This window comes from Aspergillus lentulus (assembly GCF_001445615.1).
Source record: "Aspergillus lentulus DNA, contig: Alt01, strain: IFM 54703, whole genome shotgun sequence".
NCBI lineage: Eukaryota > Fungi > Ascomycota > Eurotiomycetes > Eurotiales > Aspergillaceae > Aspergillus > Aspergillus lentulus.
This window is the reverse complement of record NW_028322123.1, coordinates 1635011-1660739: the sequence shown is the minus strand read 5'-3', so window position 1 is coordinate 1660739 and position 25729 is coordinate 1635011. Positions and strand designations below refer to the sequence as shown.

Below are 25729 nucleotides of genomic sequence, written 5' to 3'. Positions count from 1 at the left end.
GCTATTCTCGTATTCGTTGAGGGCTGAGCCGGAGCATGATTCATGAGGCCACCTAAAGGCTAAGAGATATAACCTGCGAGCCCAAATGCAGGAAGAAAAAGCACTCGGACAAGTTAACCTACATCATGATCACACTCTGCGACCTCCCCGACGACATCCTCCTAGAGATCCTCACCCAAAATATCCTCTCCGAACACGATGTCAACGCCTTCGCCCAGACAAATCACCAACTCCACACTCTTGCAAACCGGTGCCTCTACCGTCAAAACGCACTGCACAACCGAAGCAGCGCGCTGGTATGGGCATCCGAAACGGGGAGTCTAGAGACGGCCATATTCGCCCTCGACCACGGCAGCGCAGACATCAACATCAAATCCCTCAAACACTACGGCGGCACACCGCTCATGCTTGCCTCGGAAAAGGGCCATCGCGCCATCGTCGAATTCCTGCTATCCAAAGGCGCAAACACGAACGCAACTAATATCTTCCATGAAACCGCCCTCAGTGTAGCAGCGCAGAGAGGCGCTCTCGACACCGTGAACATCCTCCTAGATCACCCCCAAACTCTACCCGACCTGCCCGACACATCCGGGCAAACAGCATTCTGGTGGGCCTGCTGTAATGGCCACCAGGCAGTCGTGGAGAGACTGCTCGCCAGACCGGACGTCGACATCAACCGCCAGCGACAAGACGGCGCGACGCCGCTGATTTCGGCGACCGGTGCGGGGCACACTGCCGTGGTACAATTGCTGTCCGCGGACGAGAGAGTTGATCCCAACCGCTGCACGGAGGACGCAAAAACAGCTCTGATGATGGCTGCGCTGCATGGCCGCGAGATGATCGCAAAGCTGCTAGTCGATATGCCGACATGCAACGTTGACGCCAAAGACTCCGAGGGCAAACGAGCTCTCTCGTACGCCGTGAGAGGCGACTGCGTGACGATCGTGCAGCTATTGATTGATAAAGGTACAGACGTGAACCACCAAGATCAATTAGGTCGGACGGCACTTTCCACCGCGGCGGATCTTGGCAGTGAAAGCATGGCAGCCTTCTTGCTTCAGCATGGTGCTGATCCTACTTTGCCGGATAGTAAAGGCTGGATCCCTCTTCATTGGGCCGCGCAGGCCAGTCATGAGGCCGTTGTCAAGCTCCTCCTCGAAGACGATCGTACGAACCCAGGGCATGCAAGCTTGATTGGCACCACGCCGCTCCATTGTGCGTCATGGGATGGCCACTACGGTGTGATAAAGCTCCTGTTAGCAAGAGAAGATATTGATGTCAACTGCAAAGACAACGCTGGGTGGACACCTCTAATCTGGGCAGCGTTTAACAAATCCGTGAGTCTTATGCAACTATTCTTGGACGATCCCCGTACGGACGTCAATGCACAAGAGCATCAGGGCAGGACGGCGCTTTTCTTTGCGGCCAAAACGCGTCAGCAAGCTGTTGTGGAAGCTCTTTTGAGTCATCCGATGATCGATACTACGATCGAGGGCCACACCGGCAAGAATGCTGTAATGTATGCGAATGAACTTGGTCATCTGGATATGGCTGCCTTGATTGAGGCGTTTGCAAAGAAAGGGCAGTACAATTAGTATAGCCCAGACGCCCAGCAGAAGAGAAGATTGCCCTATTACACTGAAGACTACCATCAGTTGCTCTACACCTATACTCTACATCCAGATATTGTCAGCTTGCTGCTGGAACCGGGGGAGGATATTGAATGTCGAGACGGCACTGCAGCAACGCCTCTCATTCACGCTGCAAAGATGGGGAGCCCAAAGGGCTTTGAAGATGCGTCTTCGGCGCGGTCCTCATGTTAATGGAAAAGATGGTGGACATGCTGTTGGAATATGGTACAGAACTGTGACCTCATTATGGCACATAACTAAGACAATTACTACTGGCGAGTCGATGAGATTAAGCTGGAATTACAAACATGTCTCAGTTCTTTTCACATCACGCTTAGTATGACATGGGACCCTCTTGGTTATAACAATGCTGTCTTGCACAAGTTGTATCCTTTAGGACTTTCCCTTATCACTAGTCATACTAAATCTTGTTCACAGTGAGCCTTCACTACAGAAGAATATTTTTTGATTATTTAATTATTCAGAATCATAACTCTATCCTTAATAGTAATTAGAGGCGTGTACTATGTCTTAATTTTTCCTTAAGAGACATGGTCCAGCTGTATTATGGATTAGAAAACTATTAAAGCTAGTTTGTTCATTTAAACAAGGAGTGAGTTATATGACTTCATGCCAGCTGTATTACTTACCAATGAACCTATTACCTAACTCATCTATTTTAGCTAAGCTTAAGACAGCCCTTATACACCTAAGAGCTGGATGTAAAATGCTAGCAGACTTTACAACAATGACAAAGCAGCCCTAATAGTTAACTATGACTTTTTGCTGTCTAATGAATTACTCTAGATAACCATTACTTGTTACACTAATTTTAACTTAGTGTTGACTGTACTGCTAGGCTTTGAGCTATATTATAGGAGCTTCTAAGAGTATCTACCCATCTAATATAAAATAGTGACTAGCAAGAAGGAGCAATTTACTGTACGCTTAGGTTGGTTGATTCACCTTGGCCTTATGTGTTCAGACCCTGAAGCCGCTAGTGCTGGTAGTATATCAACAGTTCCCACAGTCTCATAACTGGAGTTGGTTCATTATGGCCTAGAGACCAGTTTCTGGAAGTATGTTCTCATCTCAACTGTTTGTAGCAGAAAGATTAGCCATGCGAACCAGTTAGAAGGTATCCTCCCCAAGTTCGCCTTGACGCCCAAGTAGCATGGTGTAGCGCGGAATTACCGGAATTTACACCGTTGAAGTTGGGATTCACCCTTGTCAATAAATCAGCCCACTAACTAGCTAATCAGGCAGCTGACGTTACGGAATAATTAACAGAGCTTCTCCAGATTGATGATATTGATCGATTCCTGTACTAAACTGTACTCTAGGTTCCGAGACAGTTGAGACCCGCAATCAACCAGTTGTTGTGTTTTTCCCTCAGCGGTGGATTGGCACACAAACCATCTAATGAAAACTGAGGACGGATGGAAACAACTATAATCGGCTTCAGTGTCCGCCATTCGTTGGCAATTGCACAGAGAGAATTACACATCAAAAGCTTGAGTAACTGTATAAATCTTGAGTGCACAACATCACTCACTGAGCTGGATACAGTCTATGAGTGCCTTCTAAAAGGCTCCCACTAAATCCATGGCAACCTCTGCCAGTTTTCCCGCTATATCCTTCAGTATTTCTTCTATTCCTACTCACCCTTGGTCACGCGTTGTGGTGATCGTCGAGTCAAGCGGTACAGGCAGCACAAATCCCGGGCCAACAATCAGGATATTATCCTGGAACCTTACCCTATTTTGGATTGCCTCACACCAGGGCATCCAAGCCAACCAGGCGACAGCTCTAAGGGCACCCGTGGCAGGTTGATAGAAATAGTGACCAACGAGACGGCGCCGAGACCAAGATGCCTGAGAAGCCTCAGCCTGGGCATCAAGAGAAAGACATATGTGGTTGGTTGATGGGTTGGACAGGAGTCGGCCAGCCAAGGATTTTATCGAAGCAGTTTCCAAGGGTCCCCGAGGATTCTGAGAACATCAGACCACAAACGATAAAACCTCCATTTCAATCCAAATTGGAAAGACAGAGCCCCTATCGCGCTCTATTTATCTCTGCAGGGTAAGAACTACTGCAGGATCCCGGACTAGTGTACAAATGAGGTGGATCAGCCAAGCCAGGCTGTGTTGCGAACTAGGGTCGGAGGCAACAATTTCCATGGGGATACTTGAGAGGCGTGTGACTAAAGACAGCTCATAAACAAGTCTATAGGGGCCGTATGATTAGAAGCGAACCCAATTCGTTTCAACCTACAAGGGATGGTATGTCAGCCTAGGAAAAGCTTACGTAGTTATGAGTGTTAGCGCAACAACAGTTGACTATGTCTCTCTAACAAAGCAGTATGAGCCGTTCCTGGAGTAGAATGTTGGTAATACCACTGTTGGGGTATCATTTAACGTCTGCTTCTGCGTGGTAAAAGAAGTGAATGCGATTAGATGTGGCTACCTTCCTTACGAACTGGATGGATCGATAATAGGACCTCCATAGTGACAGACAATACTACCCTAGAAAGCATGTCCTAACCTGAAAAATTTGAAGTAAACAGGGGCTGAAACTCAAGTAAGCTGTTTCCAGGCTATGCCAGTACAAAATATGATGATATTTGTACGTATATCTAGGTCAAGGTGGGTAGAGAAATAACCATTTTAACTACTAACATAAGTAGGTAATATCCATTCACAAAAGCCCAAACAGATATAGATAGGGTTGAGTTTCCCCCTATGATTTAAACATGTCACATTCATTTTCATCTCTGCTCCTGGCCTAGACCAATTATAGTACATTTGACTCCTGACCTAAGTAGTAGCTACCAAGTCAACTAAATTTTGCGGAGGTTTTGCGAAAGCATCTGCCTTGGTTTCGCCACCAGCCAGGGTCTTGCCAGCGAATATAAAAGCGACTCTGATCAATACGTCTAGTTCAGTTTAACAAATTCCAATTTTGTCTAGATATCATCATGGCAGACCTTTTCCGAAAGCTTTTTCTTTTGGGGGACACTCAAATTCCAACCCCAACCCACATCAATGTCGCTGTTACTGTCTCATCATCCACACTACACAAACACAGTTCTGATGATGAATTTTACATCACCCTTGAGGCAACCCTTCCTCAAACCCTGAATATGCCTGACAAGCCCCTTACTATCCTTGTATTTGGCACGCTCCTTGACCCTAGCGGCATAGCCCTTTATGAAAATGGCTTTAACTTTATTAATATCAACACGAGCGCTCCTGCAAAGCGTCCAAGCCTGACTAAACATTATAGCTTTGGTGGGATGTCTGATATCCCCATCGAACCCCAGTTTGAGCGATATTTTGTCACCCTTCAGCCTGGCGTTCCTTACCAAGTGAGATTTACCTTATGGCCCTGTCCCAGGAACCAGCAACACGATAAAGACAACCCTGAGCGGCTTAGAGCTGCGTGTGGGCAGCTAGTTATAACTAATGAGGATGAGGCCATAGTTGCTGCAGGCTTTTCTCAAGTCACATATTTAGAAGTGGGATCAACATATCGTGTTGAGTTTGGGAATAAGCTGAACCTGATACCCTGGTATCGATATGGGCCAAAGGAGCAGGTTCTGGAGGGACAGGGTGCTGGAGTTCTTGTGAAGCAACGGCGAGAGCTAGTAGGGGACAGTGAGATGCAACCAATTCCCCTAGTGATGCAGGGTTCTGCTAGCTTCACTGTCGAAGAGTAGGAACTTATAGAATTTAAGATAGGCAAGCTTGTTTTCAGATCTAGATGGGACAGTTGACCAGTAATGACACTGATGTGCACATAAACCATTAGAATAGAAGCGAGCACCTAACATGATTGTAGTATATGAAACAAAAAGAGCTTCAATGGAGCCCTGCCGACATACTGATCGGGCAGCGCACCTTCTTAGCAAGGTCCGCATTCGAAAAGGGAATTTCTGAAGCCTAGCGACTTGTTACTGGCAAAAATGACTCTCATCTAATTTCCTCAAATCTGTTTGTCAACGCTGATGACATTCTGCTGCAGCGCAGGTAATTCTTTCAGAGGTTACCTGAAAGCCTCTATGGCCTCCTGATCTTTCCTATATTAAGCCTATTCAGTGCATTATACCAGACCAGCTTTGTTAAAGAGATACCTCTTCTAGTTACCTACCATTATCCATTACTTTTAAAGAAAAGAAATACAAGTTTGGATCCCATGAACTTCCTTAATTTACCTTGTGAATTTCTGCTTTCTGTTATAGAACAATGTAATGACCTCTAAGATATCCTGTTGTTTACTTATCTGACACGTGCTACCTACAATATCCTATAAAAGCTGCTTTATTAATCATGTGCTTAACAGCAAAACTGTATTGCCCTACATTATGCTGCAAAGCATAACAAATGTGATGTTGCACAGACGCTCCTTTGATATGGAGCTACTGTCAATTCCAGACTCAAGATAAGCAGTGCTCTCATCGTTGCGGCGGCATTTGGTTCAGAATCTGCGATGGACTTCTGACCCAGGAGGACATTGACGTGAACACATGAAACATGCATAGGGAGACTGTGATGTAGCATGCTGTATATACAGGGAGGAGGTTCAGCAGTAGCAAGGCTGCTGCAACAGAATGATCATAAAATTAATATTCTAGATATATTCCATGGAATTACTCTGTTTACACTGGCAGCAGCCAACAGGAATATAAGCATTGCTAAGGCTCTTCTTAATATAAATAGGGTCATATCAATCTCCAAGGCGCATAGGGCAGGACCCCGCTCCTGAGGAGGTCATCAAGGCCATTGCATTCAGAACACGATGTTTGTCACCTCATTATATAATATTTATGTGATCAGAGTGACTACTCTACAGGACACCTCAGTAATACCCTTCCGGTTCACTATCATCCAGACCAGCTCATTCTATGATATAAATCCTCCAATTCAACCATCTAAGCAGACCCGCTCGCAAGGTCTTCAGGACACATGACCAGATTATCCATCCATGGAGAGGTTTGACCACAGTGTACTGCCAGAGCCTTTCACCACATCCTAAATCTTCACACTGTCTTACAACCGATTTGGCACTTCTGGGCTGAGGATATACACTTCCGCCGCCACAATGTCTCCCTTGTCTATGCAACCGATTCTGTTCAAGGAACTACTGAAAATAACCATTGGAGACGATTGGGACCTCAAAGGACCGGCAATTGCCGTGGAAGGTGCTGGGGAAATTGCTTGGACTTCCGACAATTGACCAAGGGCAGTATTGGCTCAACACTGCACCTTACCTAGATAATCTCTTGATCCAGTGCGGCTACGATGTGCACAAGCAGTACCAGTACCTGGCCTTCTTTCACCGCCATGTTCTCCCTGTCCTTGGTCCGTTCATTCGGTCTAGTCTAGAAGCCAACTACAGCAGCGGCTTCTCAGCCGAGGGCTATCCCATGGAATTGAGCCTCAACTACCAAGCCTCCAAGGCGACCGTCCAACTGGGCTGTGAGCCTATAGGCGAGTTCACAGGCACGTCGCAAGATCCCATGAACCCATGACACGGGAGATGCTGGGAAAACTTGCCCGTTTCGACCACTCGTTTGGCCTGTGCTTATTCGACTAATTCGACTCCAGCTTAGTTTGACCACAAGCGAGGCTAACCTTGCCGCGTCAAAGTTGATCAAACAGCGCCGGCAGAGCAAGGTCACTGCGTTTGATCTCAAGAATGGAGCTATCATTCCAAAGGCATACCTTTTCCTCAAAAGGCAAGTCTCTTGTGAGCGGAATACCGGTGCAGGACGCCGCCTTCAATGCTATTGAGTCAATCGCCCCGAAGCAGATTGAGACTCCCTTGCTCGTCCTGAAAACCTTCGTCACCAAGCTCTTTGCAAAGCCTACTGTCACCAGCGACGTTTTCATTCTAGCGGGTCGATTGCATCGTTCCGCAAAAGTCGCGCATCAAGCTGTATGTTGCCGATGCGCAACTGAGTCTGGCGACGCTGCGAGAATTCTGGACTTTGGGCGGATTGGTCACCGACTCTGCCACGATGGAGGATTCTCCTGTTTGATGACGCCGTCTGTTCAAACTCCAACATGGACCAACTAACCCTTGTGGTCAATTATGAGCTATCATCGGGTAGCGCAACGCCCAAGCCGCAGGTCTCTCTTCCTTTGCACGGAAGGAATGACGAGGCCATGGCTAATGTGCTCACCAAATTGTGGGAATACTCGGGGTGGAAGGGATTGGCTGCACAGTACAAAAAGGCTCTATATGCGAACAAGTATGTATTTTAATCATGAAACTTGTCGACGAAATGCTAACACTATCTAGCCCTTGTCGAAACCTTACAGAGACCGCTACAGTCCAGCGCTGGATGGCCTTTTCTTACACAGGGTCCGGTGGCGCATACCTGACTGTTTACTTCCATGCAGTTGGTGGTATGCAGGGCAATCTTTAGTCAGTCGTTACTAGGAAACACGATGTTCTTGACCTAGTCAAAGGGCAGGCAGATGGATCGCGGCAATGTATTAGCTTCCATAGAGAGCAATTGCACAGTAGCAGGAGAGTGTCATTTCTTGAAAATACTGTGCTTTTCCCTTGATGCATGGTTAGAGATACACAAGCGCCGTCAACGTCGCATAGCCGTTACCCATGCTAGTGATCGACTGAATGAAATCATGGAGTCGTCATGCCCCCTCAGTGCATCGGCAAATACAGCCGTCCTATGATATAGCTCAATCATGCGGAGGCTGCATGTCTCAAGCTCACGGACGTTCCCAGTTGGGTAGGATGTCTATCTCCGAATCAGGCTGGTGGAGACGCTGAAGCAAGGGAATTCCACAATGCAATGGCAAAGATACGATAGTGTCTAGTCAATCGCCAACCGTAATATCAGAACCGCTGTCGGCTGTCCTAGAATGCGAATAGCGGTGTGTACGACACTTTAACTCTGTGCCTTGCATGATGTATGCATATTGTGTCACTGGCCACCTCGTATCCAGCAAGGCGGACACGCATTGGAATGCAACGGGGCTTACATATACCAAGCTTCTTATTCCTGAGTCTAATCAACAATTAATAGGTCTGATATAGGCCAGAAAGGCCCACTGTTGGTGTGACAAATCAAAAATCACACTATCATGGGGAAGCGACAGCTCGAAGCACTGAGCCCAAGGAAGATACTTAAGCACTAACCACGGTACTTTTAATGTAGTCTCTAGCGTTCTAGGGAGGGTCAGAACTCAGATTGCTAATACACACTCGTCATGACCATGACCATCAGTTTCGAGCCATATGTGGGCTCCTCTGTCGATGCTCTAAGCATCCCTCTCTACCTTCGATGTCAACTCGTTTTCAAGCTTGCTAAGCCTTATAGTGCTGTACCTCTGCTTGAATCAGGAGTTAGCCGTCTTATACAAGCGTTGCCCTTCCTCTCCGGTGAGTTCACGGCCGTGCCAGTATCCGACGGTGGGAAAGAGATACTTCTCGTTCGCCCTACGCCCATCTTCCAGCTCAGCCGTATACTCAAGATCAAGTATCACGAGACGTCCGTCCACCATGTAATCAGACAAATGGACAAGCCAAGCAGCCAGGGTGGTGACCTTCCGCACGAGCCGTATATGCCCTACCCACGGCTTCCAGATCCTTCACTCCCTCAGCCCATCGTCGGGTTCCAGGTTAATGTTCACACTGATGGTATCATTCTCTCGGTTGCTACGCATCACTGTTCCTTTGACGCAACAGGGATGGGATCGATGGTCCAAAACCTCGCAGCCTGCTGCCGCTGTGCACCAGGCGACGAGCCTGCCTTGACTACGTCGTCAGCCCAGGAAGCAGAAGCAAGAAAAGTCCTCTCGCAAATTCGCGAGACACCTTTTGATCCAACAATGTTCCCCGAGTACAAGCCCCTGGACAGTATGGTGTCCTATTACAAAGGCGTCCAGTCAGCGCTCCAAGGTCGTCAAACCACTCTCGTCAATCGATGTTTCACAATCGCCACCGACAAGATCAACGCGCTCAAAAAGCGCTGCAATGCATTGATCCCGGAAATGGTGAAAAAGTATGGACTTTCAACTCAGGATGCCACTGAAAGCGCCTGGGTCTCGAGTGATGATGTTGTTGTTGCTCTCTTGTGGACATGTATCAATCGAGCACGATATCCCGATTATGCGAGCGCAGCGTTCAACAGCTCCCACCAGACCTCCTACATGCGACATCTAGCCTGGGTGTGCCAGTGAACGTTCGCTCTCGACTGTCACCCCCTTTACCCAAATCGTCCTTAGGTAACGCCGTGTGTCTTCTCCGGGAGCAGGTCCCGCTGCATTTTTTCGCTTTGCCCGGTCACGCTAACACGGAGGCCACTTCTACCCTTGACGCGAACCATTCCGAAGACGACGAATGGGCCATGTCCTTCTGTCGAGTCGCCTACGGACTCAGAGCGAAACTGAACGCGATTGACGACGGCTATATCCGCGACTATATATCCTACGTGCAAAAGTCTCCGTGCCATCTTTCAGTGACACTTGATACGGAGAACCTCTATGTCAGCAACTGGCGCGAGGTCAGTGTGTATGACGCTGATTTTGGAGCCATGTTGGGCAAGCCGCTCCGGATGAGAGCTCCAGACGGATACTCTGATGGCCTGATCTTTGTGATGGCGCAGCGGAGTGAGGATAGGACTGCCCCGTGGGAGTTTAATATCTCTCTGGAGCCATCGGCAATGAAGAGTATTGAGCATGATCCCCTCTGGTGCAAATATGTTGCGCTGGATGAGTTCTGGCATGGAGAAGCATGACTCTCTGATACTAGCAGGTTTTCATTAGTTATTTAAGCGTGCTTTCTAGGATCTTGTTGATATATCTACTGTAGACATTCTCGAAATGCTACCGACATAATACCTACGCAAGCCTCTGTCATGGCTTTGATCTTGTGTATATTTCGTTTTGTCTCTCAAGTGCACCCGTTTTCTTCTTGGCAGCTCCTCTCCTCTCTGAATTCGAAAGGGGTATGTGAGACTGCAACGTGACGAGAGAGTATTCTGCCTTTCCCTCCCTCTCGGACAGAATCGATCGGCACGGCATTAAGTCTCCGCTATGCAGGCTCCAAGCTAGAAAAGTCTACGGTCATACTTGCCCAGCCCCGGTGTTCTCCGATTGTTTCAGACCAATGATCCGTCACCGTTGGCTTCATTTACGTTGGCAAGATCCTTCACAGCACTTGATCAGTAAGTCTCCGAGGCGACGTGTCATTGGTGAGGGGATGGGAAGCAATTGCCGACGACCTGACCGAAAGTGCATGAAGGGGCTAACTCTAGGTCTAACTCAGATGTACAGTTAGCCTGTCAGGGTGAGCTGGACTGTAACCGTCTGTTAGGTTTGTGAGCCCAGCCCTACGAGACTATTTGACACCAAATACCTATTAGGGAAGGTGATTAACCCCCACCGTCAGGTGGAAACACATGGAAGACTCTGAACATGGAAGATTATTCAAATAATAATGATTACTGAACAAGTAATCCAAGCATGAGTGAGGCTGTGATAGAAGCTAGCGCTTATTGGGTCTCATACAAACCATGTTAGAAAATAGAATACCGCTATGAGTACAGAGATGAGACTATCCTGACTGGGATATAGTCGGGACCCCCTTTTGGCCTAGTGGTATATTATTTTGATAACCTGGGTCATCAGAATTATACCACCAATTCTATGCATCAGGATAGGCGGAATTCTTCACGAACCTGACTCAGGATGTTATGAAGAATCTATACTTGATATACTCGTCTTCTCGCCGGTGTCTGGCCCCTTCGGCGGACGCCACCTAATCATCATCCTCTTCACGGGAGGCTTATGCATATTTTGTTAAAATATATATATTATATACTTTACTGAGTGATAAGTAGTAACTATATGCATAATTAATTTAACTAAAAGTCTGCAAGGAACATGGTCCCAGTCCAACTGCCCAGCATGCCTCCATGTGCGCCCCCACGGAGTGAAAAGAAGGTTAATACTCTGCTTCTGCTCTAGTTATAACTATATTCACACGCCTGCTGTGTTAAACCAGGCCTAGGGGGTCTATACAAATGAGAAGGTGGTAATGTAGTAAAGGCAGAGGCTAAGTACCGAAGGAAGAATAAGAGTGGAAGACTATTCAACAAGTAGACTAAGTACAAAGGAAGAGGGGCTAAGCTGCTTAGATTTCTGAGGAAGCATATCTAAAGTTGAGTGGCTAAACTCTCCGAGTTAAACCTAATATTCTCTACTGGTTAAGTAGTTCGACCCTAGTTCGACAGTATTTGCTATTCCTACCCCTGCCATTATTTGAGAGCTAGTGGTCTCACCACTATGCTTACTATCCTGTTTTTAGCATAACTTCATTTGGCGGAAATTAAAATTGTAGAATAGAATAGCATAGAATAAAGCAGAAGGCCATTGTAGATTCCCCGAGCAGGTATTAAAACATGAAGCACTAAAGACACCTGGAGAATCATGCATATATAGCCCGCGTGGCCAGCAGGCTGCCTCTATATACCGACTATTATATACCATACCTAGATGATGTTGATACATTCTATTCCCCACGCACCTCAACGGCTCTGCCTGCTATGAAAAGCATGATATTGTGAATAACTTTAGATAATTGTTACAAACCCTTGGAAAGTTTCTTCCCTACTTGCAAGAGACCCTGCACGCCGTAAGCACTAGCAAGCGAATCCTCTAGAAAATTAAGAATGATCTAGATCGCGGAAACTGTAGTGTTTCTCTACTCATATATTATGGTGAGGAGTTGGCGAGGTCAGTGCGGCGTTGGTCGAGAGACACGATTTGCCAAAGCGGGTAACTGGTATATGATCTACCAAGTCGCTTGGCAGGAGCCGCGACAGACCGCAGCTGATTGGAGGTACGGACTCCGTGAACATATTGAAGTCTCCGTGCTGAACCGTCTACTGCAGAAATGTCTCCGATGTAGACGGAGGACCGTGGACTTGACCTTCCCGCCCCCAAAGTGCATGCACGTTGAACCAACCAAGTTGACCAACCACGTTGGCCTCACAAGGTCCTCAGCAGGCGCACAACTAGCCAATAAGATCCTCGTTTTTCAGTCATTTTGTTGGTGATCGGCACTCTGAACTGCAGCTTACCGACGCATCCTTTGCACGCGAATTCTTTTGGCTGCGTGGCTGTTCCGGTTGGAACCAATGAGTTGGCGGGGGGAGAGCCGTGCAGAACTCGATGCAGAGATCACTTCCTTCGCCATGTTGCACAAGCACGGTCCATGCTGGCTGCAAGATTCAGTTGTGCCTTGCCATGCATTGGAGTTGTCGTTGAAGAGCCGCAGATTCTGGATAGAGTGTAAGGCCATGTCAACATCAACTTGACAGGAATGAAACAAGTCAATTTAGTTTGATTGCGGATCAAGTGGTCAGACATTTGGCCATCTGACAGGCGGATCCGCATCATCAGGCGCTCCAAAACTGTAATCTGCATGCGCGAAGGATTTTGAGGCGCAAATGAAGCCCTGCTAGTGGTGCTCGTTCAGGACGGACTGATTGACATTGTCAACGTCAACTAGATCGAGGTCAATTTAGTTGGACTGCGGATCAAGTTGAGACAGACGCTTTCCTTGCTCTCTGACAGGCCAGATGAGCGTCATCAGAGGTGCTGCAAATGTACTCGGCATGCATGGAGAGATTCAGGTGTCAGAATAGAATCCCCCCCTTGCCACCGGTGCTGCAAAAGCGATAGGAGGTTGAACGCGTTCTCCGAGGCCGTTCGGTGCTAATATTTAAGGTCAGTAGTCTACCACCTCCATGGGGTTGCCAAAAGCCAAACTACTCGTCAGCGATGGCGACAGCTATGCAGGATGTGTCGCCATCTTTCACCTCGTCTCCGACGTCCACAATGAGCACCATGTCTACTACTCCCGCCACCAAACCAGACAAGCCTCGCAAGCTACGGTCGGCCTGCGATGCCTGTCACCGCTCCAAGACTCGATGCTCGGGGGGCAACCCTTGTACCCGATGCCACGAGTATATGAGTCCATGTACCTACAGCTATTCCTCCCGCTGCGGCAAGCCCAAGGGGGCCCGGAGTCGCAAGACTCTGGAGCGGGAGCAGCGGGTGGCGGCGGCTGCGGCAGCGTCCGCTCGGGTAGCGGGGAATCCCCCGGCCCCAGCCTCAGCCTCAGCCCCCGCTACAACTACAGGTACAAACACTCCCTCTCAGGGTCTAACCGTGGACACGGCCGCTGCCGCAACAGGCGCAACAGGCGCCACCACGTCCACAGTCACCTCTCCCCGCGCTGACGACTGTCTCGGTCTGTTCGATGACGAGGAGGAATTGAACCCGTTTTTCTCCAGCTGCAGTGAGAGTACCGGGGTTACTGCGTTTTCATCAGACTGGATCCCTCCTCTGCCGTCCATATCCGATTCCGACCTTTCATTCCCGTTATTGGAGTCCGGTTTAGGCCCGGACCCTGACCCCAATGACTCGCTTTTCTGGAGCATGATCGCCGACCCTGACTGCCAGCCGGCCAGCAAGGAGCCGCTGGATCCTCGATCCAAGCTGCTACGCTCCTGCAAATGCCTCCAGACCCTCAGCAACCTAACCTCTCGAGATATCCGTCGATTCGATGCCACCTTTGTCTTTGTGCGGAACTTTGCTCGGGCATTTTCCGCCTTCTACCATTGTTCACACTGCCCGAAAGATGCCGGAAGTATCAGCATGGCCGTGACCGCGCTGCAGCTCGCAACGACAGCGCTGGAAAAGACCACCAACACAGGGACCGAAGCGGCTGTCTTCAAGTCACGCTGCTCGAGCATGGGCCCCGCCGACTTTGACGAGGACCTCCTCACCCCAGGCTCCGAGCTCTTCCTACCCTCAAGCACCAAGAGTGCCACCAATCCTGCTTTCCAGCTGGGAAGCTACCAAATTGCCCCGCTCCCGGGAGAGCCCGACGCGGAGGAGCATAGTGAGATATTAAACATCTTGATTCGGTCCGCGGTGCGCCGCTTACTGGCCGTCTGCTGGCAGATCTGGGATCTGCTCCGTACTCCCGCTTCCCGCGACCATGTCTTTGAACCCCTTGACCCGTCCTCCTCCTCTTCCTCTTCATCCTCCTCATCTTCATTCTCCTTCGGCCCCGAAATTAATCAACTCCTCGATCTCTCATGCTCGGCTGAAACGGCCCAGTTTCGGAGCACGCTGGTCCAGATACCGGCTCGATTGTGCAACCTGCTGGCGCTGTAGGCCTCCTAACTTCTTTTGCTACCCATGAACCATGCAAAGTGTGAACGGGTATGGAGGCGGGTGTACAAATTACGGTAATGACCCCGATTCAACACTCTTTAGGCGAGGACCAGAGCGAGAATACACTTTAGAGAGTGCGATCAAGACTCACCCTAGATTACGCCTTCTGGGAGCCGATGAGGGAACAGAGAAAAAACACAGAAAATATGTTCAAAAAATCGCAAAACTGCATGTTTATGATTTATCGATTGATATAGTTGCCTGTGCATTGATAGAGCAAGGATCCTCGTGAATGATATACATGTGTCAAGATAATTGCAGCTGTCCTTGGTAATATATTTGTGGAATATATAGGATGGAGTCTGATTCTATCACCACCTATTGAACCTTTCCTTAAAACAAGAAAGCAATATCAGGAAACTATTCAAAATCTCTGCACGTCGAAACATGATAGTTAGCAGTCTCATTGCCGAACTAGTGTTGAAAAGGTGGTATGTTCCTAGCATTTTACAGCGGACTCGATGTTCAAATAATGGAACGATAGCATGCCTCCACAGTCTAAAGATCAATACTAGCAGAGTTAGCAATTGTATATTTGCACAAATAGTAACTGTAGAGATATTCAATTTATGTATAATATGTGAGAAAAGCGATCACTCTGAAGCTATATAATATAACAGTAAAGAATTTGCAATTGGATATTTGCGTTGCCTGGGGACTATCAATTATGGAACACATACAAATGAATAGTACGAGAACAGCTAAAAGCTATATTCATAGTCGACATGCTCATTAATCCGTCCACTTCTTCCCCTCCATTCCAACGACCTCTTCAACCCGCCGCAACCCTTCCACAAGCTCCTCCCGCGGAATCGCAAACGTAATGCGAAACCAGCCCGGCTCACTAGCGCAATACCCTTGTCCCGCGCCCACCGACACCCCCGCCGCCTCGAATCGATCATTCAAACGGGCCTCGTCCTCCCAGCGGGGCTCATCACATGTCACTGAAGACGATCTGCATCCCAGGCGCGCCCAGATGTACACTCCTGCAGCCGGCGGCACAAAGGGGATCCGGTGGAAGGCGAGAAAGTCGCTGATTAGCTTTGCGCTGCGCTGCAGTGCGGTTCGATTCTGATGCAGAATTGTATCAACGGCTTCGGTGTCGCGGAGGAGAGCGGTGATGACCAGCGAGGTGAATGTCGAGACGCGGGAATGGTTCGAGATGGCGAGGGAGAGACGCAGGTCGGGATGTGCTTGGGTGATGCCGAAGCCCTGCACAGAATTAGCAATGCATGATAAAAGGGGGGATTATGTGGCGTAGATACCAGTCGCAAGCCGCTACTTCCTAGATCTTTGCTGATACTGTACAGCGTGAACACGCGCGCCAGATCTACCCCCAGGGCGGATGCATCGATGCTAAGCACCGAGGTGAAAGGCGTCCGCTCGTCGAGCGTGGAGAGGGCGTAGATCTCGTCGGAGATGTAGAATAGATTATGCCGTTGGGCGAATTGCAGCAAGGCCTGGATTACTTTTGTGGGGTATACATGACCGCAGGGATTGTGCGGGTTACACACGAGTATCGCTTTGATGCGGCAAGGTGCCTGACGCAGAGCCCGTTCGTACGCGTCAATGTACGTCGACACGAGATGATCCAGGTCCCCAGATCCACTGTCAGATGGAGGTGTAACTGTAACATGAACAGCCGTGACGTTGGAGCGCAGGACGAAACTTGTCTCGAAGCCACCTGTAGATCCGCATCAGTAAGACCATGCTGTGCAACAAGCTCCGATGTACGCACCCCAGAATGGCGTCTCGATCAACACGCCCTCCCCCGGCTCGCAGATGTCATACAGCAGATTCTCCAGCAAGGAACTGCATCCAGCCCCTACCACGACGTGGGCCGGCTCCACGCGGCTATGCGCGGCAAACACCCGGTTGAAGAAGTCGGACGCGGCTTGCAGGAGTTCTCCATCACCACCCATGCCATCTGCGTAGGACAGATGGCGGGGAGAGACATGTTGGTTGAAGAGCGCCTTGTACTGGTCGACGAGCTCGTCTCGGATGGACCAGTTCTCCGCCGTCATCATGTTGACTCGGTGCTGTTTGGCATTGAGCCGAGCGACCTGTCGCATATGCTTGTTGGCAAACCATTGAATGTTTGTGCGAGCACGATGCGCTAGGGGAGGAAGCGTCTCAGATGGCATTTTGTTATCTCTGTTTTGCGTTAAACTTGACCTGACTTGTTAGATTGACTTGTCACCATATCATGATCAGCAGTCTCGAAAAGATGGCACGTTTCTATCCATTGAGGAAACTGTGTAAATGAGGAAGGAATCGGAATCCGAAATGAACGAATTTACATCAACGATAACATGTGCTGCATGGAAATGCAAATGAGTGGATGAAGTTGGATTTCGGCCACCGAAGTAAGAGGCTGAAGTAGGGTACATCAGACCTCCACAAAACACAACGAAGAAACGGAATATCCAATCTCCATGATAAACAGAATACCAAACTTAGCTAGGAATTATACCAGACTTAACTAGAATGACTTCGAGCGCGATCGAAGAACAAACCCGCAGGCTTCTGAAAGAAGTGCCCCTGATCGATGGCCATAATGACTTTCCATACATGATCCGCGGATGGTTTCGCAATGACATCAATGGCCAGAATGACCATCTGTATGATATGCCAATCGGCCAGACTGATCTCCAGCGTCTGCAGAAGGGACTGTTGGGCGGTCAGTTCTGGAGCGCATATGTGCCTTGGTAAGTGTCTACCCCCAATATTTGCACATGTAGCATTGTACTAACTGTTATTAGCCCCAAAAACCCAGACCGAGAGGTTGGCAGTTTAGAAGCCCTCCGCCAGACGCTTCAACAGCTCGACATGATCCACAGATTGATCGAGACACACCCGACAGTCCTGCAATTTGCCGACTCAGGCACCAGTATCTGGAGCAGCTTCCGTACGGGCCGCATCGCCAGTCTGATCGGGATCGAAGGCCTCCATCAAATCGCCGACAGCGTCAGCGCCCTGCGCATGCTATATCGACTGGGCGTTCGCTATGTGACGCTGACGCACAACTGTCACAATTCGTTCGCAGATGCGGCAACGGTATCCCCTGAGATCCACGGGGGATTATCCCGCAGGGGAGAACGGCTGATTCGAGAGCTCAATCGGATGGGAATGTACGTATTGCCCTGCAGACTGGCATACGTATATGTATACGCGTGGCTCATCGTACTAGGATGATTGATCTCTCGCACACATCACACAATGTGCAAACACAAGCGCTGCGGCTTTCTCGGGCACCGGTTATCTACTCTCATTCTTCCATGTAAGTGGCACACCATGAATCTCAACGACAGGAGCTCATAACCAGAAAGATATAGTCTCTGCGCACATGCCCGCAACGTCACAGACGAGAACCTGCACCTGCTACAACGCAACGGAGGCGTAATCATGATCTGCTTCCTGCGCGAGCTGCTGGCAGTCAACGCTGACCAGGCCGCGCTGACCCATGTCATCGATCACATTATCTACGCCGGGACGCGAATCGGGTACGAGCACGTCGGCATCGGGTCCGACTTTGACGGGATGCTCCGCGGTCCGGACGGGCTGCATGATGTCTCGTGCTACCCTGCCTTGGTGGCTGGATTGCTTGAGCGCGGAGTATCCGAGGAGGACGTCAAACGGGTGATGGGATTGAACGTTATTCGCGTGCTGGAGGATGTGGAACGTGTTGCTGCAGAGCTTCAAGGGGCCGGTGAAGAATGTCTATGTGACGAATTGGACGAGGTGTGGAATGAGGATATCAAGGGGCAGTTGACGCGGGAGAGGGAGCGAGTGAGGAAGTTGGTGCGTCAAGTGTAGGCAATAGGCATTTAGGATATGATAGAATTCATTCATGATATGATGGTGCATTGGACTTTCTGCTTGAAGTAGCTCGCCTCTGTCTTGATAGAATGATCTACCAGTCCTTACTTCTGTTGCTTTAGGTCATCATAAAGGCAGTTTACCTAGTAATAAGCATTGTGACTTTGTTTATATAAATATTGCTCTTCCGGTATCCAGTCCTCAGCAGATATATCAGCGTAAAGATATATATACAATCACTTACACGAAACATTCCAACAATATTTCTTGATTGATAGGGTTAGCTACTGGTAGTGACAGATGTAAGTAAATACACAGGATAATGACAAATAACTGCATCTAAAGCAAAGACTACAATCTAAACTATCCGATGAACTAAAAAACCTGACGATAAAGACGCTGAGCCAAATCCTGCGCCGTCGGATGATCAAAGATGGTACAAATGGGCACCTCCAGCCCAACCCGTTTCAACTGACGGCTCAACCGCCAGGCCTGGATCGAGTCGCCGCCTACCTCGAAGAAGGAGACAGAGCAGGGAAACTCATCCAGCGAGACGCCCAAGCACGTAGCCATCTCCCGCCGCAGAATCCCCACCAGCCGACGGTAGAAGTTCCAATCGACTTTGGTCTTGGCCGTCTTGTTCATGGCATTCAGGCGCTCGTGGATGGCGGCTCGTGAGAGCCGATCGGTCAGCCCTTCGAGGACACACTGGATGCTTTCCTCGATCGTGGTAATGGTCGCGTCGTCCAGCTGGTGATCGTCGTATTCGATGCGGAGGGTCCAATGGTCCGTCGCGATCTCGGTCCATTCGAACATGAGGAGGAACTTGGCACCTGACGCGAAGCACATCTCGCGTTTTACCTCCAGTCCGTCGATAGCGAGACAATCTTCTACTGCTCCCTTAAGGTGGAAGGTGACCATGGCTTCGAAGAGCGGGTGTTGCCGAATGGTCCGCGGCAGGTGGAGAAGGTTCAGGACCTGCTCGAATGGAATGGCATTGCAGACGGCCGCTTGGCTTGCTTCGCGGGTAGACTGCAGGATAGTGGCGCAATCCGCATTGACCGGGGTCTTGAAGCGAAGGGGCAGGCGATCGAGGAACAGGCCCATCGACTCTTGCTCCACGGCGTGCCCGCGGTTGGCCCACGGAGAACCGAGCACGACGTCGTTGGAGCCGGCAAGCCACTGAAGTGTCTGGGCTACGGCGGCACAGACCAGCTGGTGCTGGCTCAGTCCGTATTCTTGTGCCAAAGCGACGACGCGTCGAACGAGGTCTCCTTTGAACTCGGAGACGCGGGAACGGCCTTCAAAGGTCATCTGGCCCGGATACCGCGGGATGTCCAGGCGCTGGGGAGCGCCCTGGAGATACTTGGACCAGAACTTCCGTTCCTGCTCTGTGACCTGGCGTGACCAGGCCGGTGCCCGAGGATAGTGCCATCGGTCCGCTGTCGGGGTCGTTCTTCTCGCGTACACGGCTGAGACTTCCTGCAGCAGATTCTGCACGCTGTTAAGGTCCGCGACGGCGTGGCTGGTAACCACGAGGAGGGTGCGACGGTCCAGGAAGACGCGGATAAGCTCATCGCGGGCTAGGTCAAACCCCCGGTCGATCTCCTTGGTCGTGTCAAGGGCGCCGTCGCACACAAGGACCCGTGGTGGCGTGTCCCGGAAAATTCGGCACGGTCCGAGTGAGGTCTCGACAAAGTTGGTACGGAAGACCTTGCGTGACGCCAACACGTCATTGAATGACTGCACGAGACGGTCACGATCGAAGGTCCCGCCGAGATGCAGCAGGACGGGAATATTGAAGGTTCTCACGTCCGAAGCGATCAGGTACTGGAACCACGTCTGGCGCTCCAACGGCGACAGGCAATGTTCGGGGAACGCGTCGCAGACGGTGCGTGGCTTGGCTGTCGAGGCCTGACGTTTGCGGCGCACCAGCTCGACCTGCTCGGCCAGGGTGGAATGCTCAATCACATCGCGCATCGACACAGAGATGCCAAAGGTGCTGCCGAGGCGAGCCGCCAGCATCATCTGCAGAACGGAATGGCCGCCCAGTGCACGGAAGTCATCATCTTCACAGAGCTTGCGAGAGCTGCCGCCCGCCTGCAGACGCAACACGTTCTTCCATAGGGTTGCGATCCCGTCCGCGATGGAAGCATCTTTTGCCGTTGTCCCCGAAGACGTCTTTTGCTGCGGCAGGGCGTCCTCCGGCCGGGTCAGGGTGGCTCTCTCCGCGAGCTTGCGATAGTCAACCTTGCGGTTGGCAGTCCAGGGGAACTCCTCAAGCGCGGTAATCACTTGGGGCACCCAGCTGGGTTGGAGCGACTCTCGCAGCCGCTGCTCCAGACGGCTGACGTCAACATCGTGCGGCATGACAAAGGCGACCAGAGTATCATTGACAACAAGAGCAGCCGCTTGGGTGAGGCGCGGCTCCTCCTGGTACATCTTCTGCTCGACCGCCGCGAGCTCGACGCGGAAGCCGCGGATTTTGACCTGCCGGTCCAGCCGTCCAATGTAGACAATCTGTCTGTCTGCACTCCAATAGCCGTAGTCGCCTGTGCGATACATCCGTTCACCAGGATGCCAGGGATCGGGTAGCACGCTGTAAGCCGTCTTGGCGTCGTCTCCTACGTAGCCTCGCATCACCTGTTGTCCGGCCAGGAAGATCTCCCCGGTTTGGCCCTCCGACACGGGCTGTAGATCCTGGTCCAAGATGTACATGCGCGCGGTGCGAATGGCATTTCCAATGGTGACCTGCTGGCCGGGCTCCAGGCGCGTAAACGAGGTACAGATAGAGCACTAGAAGGATTAGTCTATATCAAACATAAGGATACACCAGGGATCTACCTCTGCAGGACCATAGGCATTGTAAAAAGCTCGGCCCACGCCCCATCGAGCCAGCAAGCCGGGAGTGACAGGTTCTCCTGTTGCATAGACCATGTCGAGGTTAGGATAGTCGTCCGGATTCAGCACGCTGAGCACAGAAGGAGTAATTGTCGACACATCGACCTTGGCCAGATGGGCCAGAGGGTCGGACGGGTCACGAAGCACCAAGGTTCCGCCATGCAGCAACGCAGAGAAAACTTCGTTGGCGCAGTAGTCGAACGCAGGCGACATGAACTGAGCAATGCGCCGGCCGGGACGGCTGAACATGGTGGCTTCAGGATTAGACTGCAAAGCCAGAAAGCCCCGGTGGCTGATGGGGACACCCTTGGGGCGGCCGGTGGTGCCGGAGGTGAAGACGATGAGGGCATCCTCGTTTGCGTTCGCGAGCAACGATGGCTGCCTGCTTGTGTCGCTTGTCTCGGTTTCTTGGATTGTGAAGGCACGAAGGTCGGTTATTGGCAGGATCGCCGCGGACGACGTGCAGGCATTAGGGATCAAGAGTGCACTGGCACCGCTTTGCTCGTACACCGCGACCCGTCTCGCCATGGGATACGCAGGATCGAGCGGGCAGTATGCACAGCCGGCTTTCAGGATACCCAGGATACCGACAACCCAGTTGAGGGTTCCATCAGCGTGAATGGCAATGACTTGAGCTCCGGGAAAGTGTTTGGCAATATGGGAGGCCACCGCGTTGGACTTTTGATCCAGTGTCCGGTAGGACAACGAGCCTCCTGGTCCGTCCACGGCTGTCAAATCCTTGTGGAGGTCGACAGACGCATAGAATGCAGCCGCTATGTTTGGTACATTGTCTCGCTCGATATCAGAAGGTTGGTCGACCGCAAGAGATGTCTTTGTCGGCCCCGTGAGCCATGTCTCCAGAGTCGAATCATGCACCAGTGCCTTGAGCGCCAGTTGGAAGGTATCGGCATACTGCTGCACAGTCTGCTCGCAGTGCACAGAGGGATTGTATACCAAACGGAAACGAGCATCAGCTTCGACCAGTAGACTCAACGCAAAGGTCGTGTTCTCGAAGAACTGCTCCTTTTGAGGCGGGATTGGTTGGTCATAGGCCGGGAAATCGTACTGCGTCGCCAGCAGAGAGTCGACCCGGTAACTGATTTGATCTGGGGCAGACCATGCGTAGGCGCTAATGGTTGCCAGACCTTCGAGCGTGGTCTGCAGCTGGCGCTCAACGGATGCGTCTCCCTCAAGGCGGCATACCAGGGGCAAAGTGGCCATCAATGGCCCGACGGCGTGTGCATCGTCTGGGAGGACCTCTCGACCGGAGAAGACAACTCCCAGAGTTACCAGGGGGGACTTGCGCGTCCGAGCCAAGGTCATGGCCCACGCGGTGTAGTAGACGGCCGCCAGGGTGACACTGCAGCTGGATGCGAGTCGGTGCAGCTCGTCCACGCCGCCGACATGCTTGAACAGCACCTCCTGAGCGAGGTAGGGCTGCGCTACAGGCGTTGTGGTTGCCTCTGTTTTCGAGAGTGACTGCAGCGGCTGCAGATACTGCTCCCAGAACCGCCGTGCCTCAGTGTCTCTCTGCTTCTGCACACTCTGCAGGTTCCACGCTGCGTCCACAAAGGAAGAGACACGGGAAGGTGTGACACCCTGGGTTGCCTGCTGCACCCGAGCCAGAATGAGCCCCAGGGAGTAACCGTCGATCAGGCTGTGATGAGCCGTCCAAACTACGGTCACCTCACCCTCGTCGTCATCGTTGTCATTAGGGATGAATTTCATAAATTCCAAACGCATACCCAGTCCGACAGCCAGACGTGAAGGATTGCTCAAGGCAGCATCGTAGTCTTCCCGGCGATGAAGGACGATTTCCTGCGGCTGGCATCGTGGCTGAGCGTGCACGATCTGCACGCCGGGCCCGATATCCAGCGCGATTTGCGTCCGGAAGATGGGTTCACTGAGTGCGACCTGTCTCCATGCATTGCAGATGCGATCGGCTGTGGCCAAAGGGTACGATTGCCGCAGCTGATTCGTATTGGTCCCGTCGCTTTGGAAGATGGGAGCGCTCAGCTCTAGCTGGAGGGGGGTCAACGGAGCGACCTCGATTTCGGATGGAACCATGCCTTCCGAGGGATGAAGTGCAGCAGCGACCTCGGATTGCAGAGATAATCGGAAGTCGTTTTGTTCCTCTTTGTCTGGCATAGGCTGGCCAGACCGAGGGAGGTCGCGAGCATACGGGAGGATGCCTCTGACCGTCGGATGCAGGTACAGATCACGAGTAGTGAGCAAGATGCCCCGTTCACGGCACAGGGATGTGAATCGGAGCGCAGCCAGAGAGTTTCCACCCATGGCGAAGAAATTGATATCTTTCGACGTCGACGCAGACGGGAGATCCAGTCCCAATGCTGTATACATGCATTCAGCTATGACTTGCTCGCGCTCCGTAGGCCGCTCTCCCCTTGTGGTCACTTCATCATCTGTGCCCTCGCAGAGACGTGCCTGGTACTCTTTCAGCATGTTCTCGATTGCCTTAGTGTCGATCTTTCCGTTGGCTGACAATGGAAACTGATCGACAGCCATGTACCGACCCGGCCGGTGGAAGGAAGACAGTCGACGCTGGGCCTCATTCTGCAGGCCGTCCAGATCGGCAGTGGCCGGGGTCACCAGCACAACCAACAGACCGTTGATCAGCGAAGCATAGACGTCAGTGACTCCAAAGCCCATCTGCCGTAGCGGTTCCTCGACATCAGCAGGCAGATTGACGAGAAAGCCGCGGTTTTTGACGGTTCGATCAGTGCGGCCGCGGAACTCCACCACCCGCTCGCCATCGTTACGACGGGTCCAGCGTCCTTGGTCGCCGGTGCGATAGACTCGCTTGCCATGCCAGTCGATAAACTTCTCAGCTGTGAGGGCGGCGTTCCGGTAGTAGCCGTGCGCCAGTCCGACGCCTGCGATCGCAATCTCACCTTCTTCGCCTTCCTCCTCGACGGGGAGGAGAGTATCCGGCTGCAGCAGGTATACGGGTCCGTTGGGCATAGGACAGCCGATGATACTCCGATTGATCATTCCTGTCTCCTGGCAGACCTCTACTTCCTGCATCAACGAGGCACAGGTTGTTTCCGTGGGACCGTATGCATTCAGGATGCGAACGCCGAATTCAAGCCAGCTGGACAACAGCGGCGCTGGTGGCGACTCTCCACCCAATAGAATTGTATGCACATATGGGTAGCTGTCTGGTAGGGCCGTTGGTAGCGGTAGCGTGGCCAGGATCGAGGGTGTGGACGCGAGGATCGAGCAGGTCTGCGCCTTGTCGAAGAGGGTGTCCATCGTCGCAGGGACCACGATGCCTGAGTTGCCTAGAATGGAAAAGAGCATGCCCGTAGAGGCTATACAGTGAGACTTCGGTCATGCCAGGATACACAGGAATACTTACCATCAAATGATACCGACAAGATATGCAGTACTCGGTCTCCCGGCTGCACATCCATGTTGAATGGACTGGTCTGGGCATAATTGGCCACCGCACGGTGTGGAATCATGACACCCTTGGGCACACCTGTGCTCCCACTGGTGAATATCAGACAGGCGAGGTCTTCGGGAGCGATGTCGGGAATGACCTTGGTGGTACTGCGGTCGGTCGATAGAGCGGTCACATCGGCGCCGGTCAGATGGATGACTTTGTGCCGCGGGCTTTCGAACGGTTCGACGGTTGTGTTGATCAGAATACGGCTGTCTGTCCCGTCCAGCACTGACTGGATCCGCTCTGACGACCACGAGCTGCGGTCCAGAGGGACATAGCAGGCGTGAGCCTTGAGGATGGCAAGCAGGGCGACAATATTCCGTGTGCCGTGCTCAGTAAGTAAGAGTACCGCCTCGCCAGGCACTACTCCTTCTTGCTGTAGCCTTCGTGCCAAGTTCGATGAGGCTGCATCTAGTTCCGTATAGGTGAGGGAGCCGCTCTCATGGTCGACTGCCAGCTGGTGTGGCGTCCGAGCGACGGACCGGGCAAAAAGCTGGCAGAGGTCGAGGGCTACTACTGATGGCATGATGAAGAGCGTAGGGTTGAGCCAAACAATAATACAGTAGAGATTCAAAAAGGAGCAGACATGCCTGACTTTTATCTGTTGAGAGAAGTTTGATGTGAGGTTGACC

At 51.3% G+C, this 25729-nt stretch overlaps 8 protein-coding genes across 8 annotated transcripts; 6 read left to right on the top strand and 2 right to left on the bottom strand.

Annotated features, from left to right (window-relative positions):
• Positions 1-125: 125 nt before the first annotated feature.
• On the top strand, positions 126-1595 carry ALT_0516 (ankyrin repeat domain-containing protein; the record flags this gene model as incomplete). The annotated part of the gene is made up of 1 exon (XM_033554937.2): positions 126-1595. One exon carries the CDS (start codon positions 126-128, stop codon positions 1593-1595), a length of 1470 nt encoding a protein of 489 aa, XP_033410828.2.
• A 5136-nt stretch (positions 1596-6731) lies between these two features.
• Positions 6732-7161, top strand: ALT_0515 (uncharacterized protein; the record flags this gene model as incomplete). Its single annotated transcript, XM_089598996.1, has 2 exons — positions 6732-6831; positions 6905-7161. The coding sequence occupies 2 exons, from the start codon at positions 6732-6734 to the stop codon at positions 7159-7161; spliced, it is 357 nt and encodes a 118-aa protein (XP_089456660.1).
• A 167-nt stretch (positions 7162-7328) lies between these two features.
• On the top strand, positions 7329-8061 carry ALT_0514 (uncharacterized protein; the record flags this gene model as incomplete). Its single annotated transcript, XM_033554939.2, has 3 exons — positions 7329-7568; positions 7610-7884; positions 7935-8061. The coding sequence occupies 3 exons, from the start codon at positions 7329-7331 to the stop codon at positions 8059-8061; spliced, it is 642 nt and encodes a 213-aa protein (XP_033410830.2).
• Positions 8062-8869: 808 nt separating this feature from the next.
• ALT_0513 (uncharacterized protein) lies at positions 8870-10398 on the top strand (the record flags this gene model as incomplete). The annotated part of the gene is made up of 2 exons (XM_089598995.1): positions 8870-9663; positions 9783-10398. 2 exons carry the CDS (start codon positions 8870-8872, stop codon positions 10396-10398), a joined length of 1410 nt encoding a protein of 469 aa, XP_089456659.1.
• Positions 10399-13504: 3106 nt separating this feature from the next.
• On the top strand, positions 13505-14851 carry gliZ (Zn(II)2Cys6 domain-containing transcription factor gliZ; the record flags this gene model as incomplete). Its single annotated transcript, XM_033554941.2, has 1 exon — positions 13505-14851. One exon carries the CDS (start codon positions 13505-13507, stop codon positions 14849-14851), a length of 1347 nt encoding a protein of 448 aa, XP_033410832.2.
• Positions 14852-15643: 792 nt separating this feature from the next.
• On the bottom strand, positions 15644-17055 carry gliI (aminotransferase gliI; the record flags this gene model as incomplete). Its single annotated transcript, XM_033554942.2, has 3 exons — positions 15644-16123; positions 16177-16595; positions 16650-17055. 3 exons carry the CDS (start codon positions 17053-17055, stop codon positions 15644-15646), a joined length of 1305 nt encoding a protein of 434 aa, XP_033410833.2.
• Positions 17056-17398: 343 nt separating this feature from the next.
• Positions 17399-18727, top strand: gliJ (dipeptidase gliJ; the record flags this gene model as incomplete). Its single annotated transcript, XM_033554943.2, has 4 exons — positions 17399-17619; positions 17674-18042; positions 18102-18191; positions 18247-18727. The coding sequence occupies 4 exons, from the start codon at positions 17399-17401 to the stop codon at positions 18725-18727; spliced, it is 1161 nt and encodes a 386-aa protein (XP_033410834.2).
• Positions 18728-19105: 378 nt separating this feature from the next.
• On the bottom strand, positions 19106-25623 carry gliP (nonribosomal peptide synthetase gliP; the record flags this gene model as incomplete). The annotated part of the gene is made up of 3 exons (XM_089598994.1): positions 19106-21526; positions 21575-24933; positions 25011-25623. The coding sequence occupies 3 exons, from the start codon at positions 25621-25623 to the stop codon at positions 19106-19108; spliced, it is 6393 nt and encodes a 2130-aa protein (XP_089456658.1).
• Between the last annotated feature and the right edge of the window lie 106 nt (positions 25624-25729).